Raw genomic sequence first — 2,500 nt, 5'->3', positions numbered from 1 at the left:
CACATAAACACACGCACACAAACACAAACACACACACACAGACACACACACACACACACGCACGCACGCACGCACACACACACACACACACACACACACACACACACACACACACACACACACACACACACACACACACAGATAGAGAGCTCACCAGCCATCAAAAGCCCAGAGGCCATTGTAGAAAGCGATGGCCACTTTTGCCGCTGAGTTAGAAGTGTCGCCAAATATGTCTTCGAAGTTTTCTGTATTGCCTGCAACGCACAAGACATACATTTGCTGCTGTTGTTGCTGCTGTTGTTGCTGCTGCTTAAATAAATAATGTGTGTTCTTCCTTCTTTGCTACTCCTCCATATCTGGAACAACCTTCCTCATCATATGAATCCGTGCATCCGATTCTGTCTCTGCATTTCGCTTATCACTAAAAACTCTACCCAGAAAGTATGGGCAACAGCCTGTTGTGCAAATCACACCATGTTCGTAAATCGCTTACAGCTTGGTTTCTGACTGAAGATAGGCGTTATTCAAGTATCATTACAACTGCTACTAGTACTAGTACTAATACTACAACTACTACTGCTGCTGCTACTACTACTCTACTACTAATAGAAATAAATAAATAAATCAATAAATAAATAGTTAGATAAACGAAAGAACAAATAAACAAATCAATGAATACTACTACTACTGCTGCTGCTGCTGCTACAACAATTGATAATGATAATGATAATAATAATAATATCATTATTATTATCATCATAAAAAAGAATGATAATAAGAATGATAATGATAATCATCATCATAGTCATAATCATAATGATGATGATGATCATGATGATGATCATCATCATCATCATTATCATCATCAGCACCACCACCACCACCATATCATCATCATCATCATCATCGCCACCACCACCACCACCACCATCATCTTCATCGTTATCATCATCATCATTATCTTCTTCTTCTTCTTCACCTCCACCACCACCACCACCAACATCACTATCATCATTATCACCATCTTCTTCTTCCTCCTCTTCCTCCTGCTCACCACCAACACCACAACCACCACCACATCATCATACAGAAAGGGAGAAAAGATATAAAATAAAACAAACAAAAAACAAACAAACGAAAGAGCACCCTCCTACCTTTGATCAGTTCCACGATGCCGCCAATGGCTATGATGATCAGAGCCCCGACCTTGGTGAAGGTGCACACATTCTGCACACTGGTGGCCACCTTGACGCTCACACAGTTCAGCACGCCGATAAGACCTGTGTACACACACACACACACACACACACACACACACACACACACACACACACACACACCGTATATAAAAAGAAAGCATTCTATACCTTGAACAGACATAGAACCTCATAACTCCAGGAGAAATAGCCGAGTGGTTAAAGCGTTGGACTGTCAATCTGAGGGTCCCGGGTTCGAATCACGGTAACGGCGCCTGGTGGGTAAAGGGTGGAGATTTTTCCGATCTCCCAGGTCAACATGTGCAGACCTGCTAGTGCCTGAACCCCCTTCGTGTGTATAAGCACGCAGAAGATCAAATACGCACGTTAAAGTTCCTGTAACCCATGTCAGTGATCGGTGGGTTATGGAGACACGAAAATACCCAGCATGCATGAACCACGACAGAGTCATCGGCAAGTCGATGTTGGTCGTGTAACGGAAAGAAGAAGAAGAAGAACTCACACACATAGACTCTCTCTCTCTCTCTCTCTCTCTCACACACACACACACACACACACACACACACACACACACACACAACACAACACAACACAAACTCACACATAGCCACCGCCGTCACCAACTTCACAGCCATAGGAGGGGGGTCACAGGTCGGGTAGAAAGGCTTCACTGCGTAGGTTCCCAGAGCCATGGACATGACGGCGAACATGGTGGGCCGGATGATGAGCAGCCCGATCCAGTCGAAGAGGAAGGAGGGTACCCGACCCACGCCACCTCGAGGAATGTGCTTCTTCCCGCCCGTGAAGGTGTACAGGAGGTAGGCGTGCTCTCCACCTGATCGCGGTACTGCAGTGCCCAGCTCCGCGTACACGAGGGCACCTGTGAATCAGTGGATATTGTGTTGTGTTGTGTTGTGTTGTATTGTGTTGTATTGTATTGTATTGTATTGCGTTGTATTGTATCGTATTGCATTGTATTGTATTGCATTTTATTCACGAGGGCACCTGTGGATCAGGTTTGTATTGAATTGTATTGTATTCACGAGGGCACCTGTGGATCAGGTTTATATTGTATTGTATTATATTCACGAGGGCACAACACAATACAACATAATGTGGTGTAGCATATACATACAACACAACACAATACAATACAGAACACTACAATGCAATACAATACAGTACAATACAGTACAGTACAATACAACACAATGCACGACTATACGTCTTTATTCATCCATCTGGAAATGACATTTGTATTTGTATTTGTATTTCTTTTTATC

At 43.5% G+C, this 2,500-nt stretch overlaps 1 protein-coding gene across 1 annotated transcript in view; it reads right to left on the bottom strand.

Annotated features, from left to right (window-relative positions):
- The window catches only part of LOC143300400 (b(0,+)-type amino acid transporter 1-like), a 72,467-nt gene that overhangs the window by 14,808 nt on the left and 55,159 nt on the right, over positions 1-2,500 (bottom strand). The window contains exons 4-6 of the mRNA XM_076614035.1: positions 1,819-2,097; positions 1,155-1,280; positions 155-254 (exon numbers count right to left, since the gene is read on the bottom strand). Of these exons, the coding sequence (XP_076470150.1) occupies positions 155-254; positions 1,155-1,280; positions 1,819-2,097 (505 nt within the window). The remainder of the gene's footprint in view (positions 1-154; positions 255-1,154; positions 1,281-1,818; positions 2,098-2,500) is intronic.

Source organism: Babylonia areolata, chromosome 26 (genome assembly GCF_041734735.1).
Source record: "Babylonia areolata isolate BAREFJ2019XMU chromosome 26, ASM4173473v1, whole genome shotgun sequence".
NCBI classification, from domain to species: Eukaryota; Metazoa; Mollusca; class Gastropoda; order Neogastropoda; family Buccinidae; genus Babylonia; species Babylonia areolata.
This window is presented reverse-complemented; position numbering and strand designations above follow the sequence as displayed.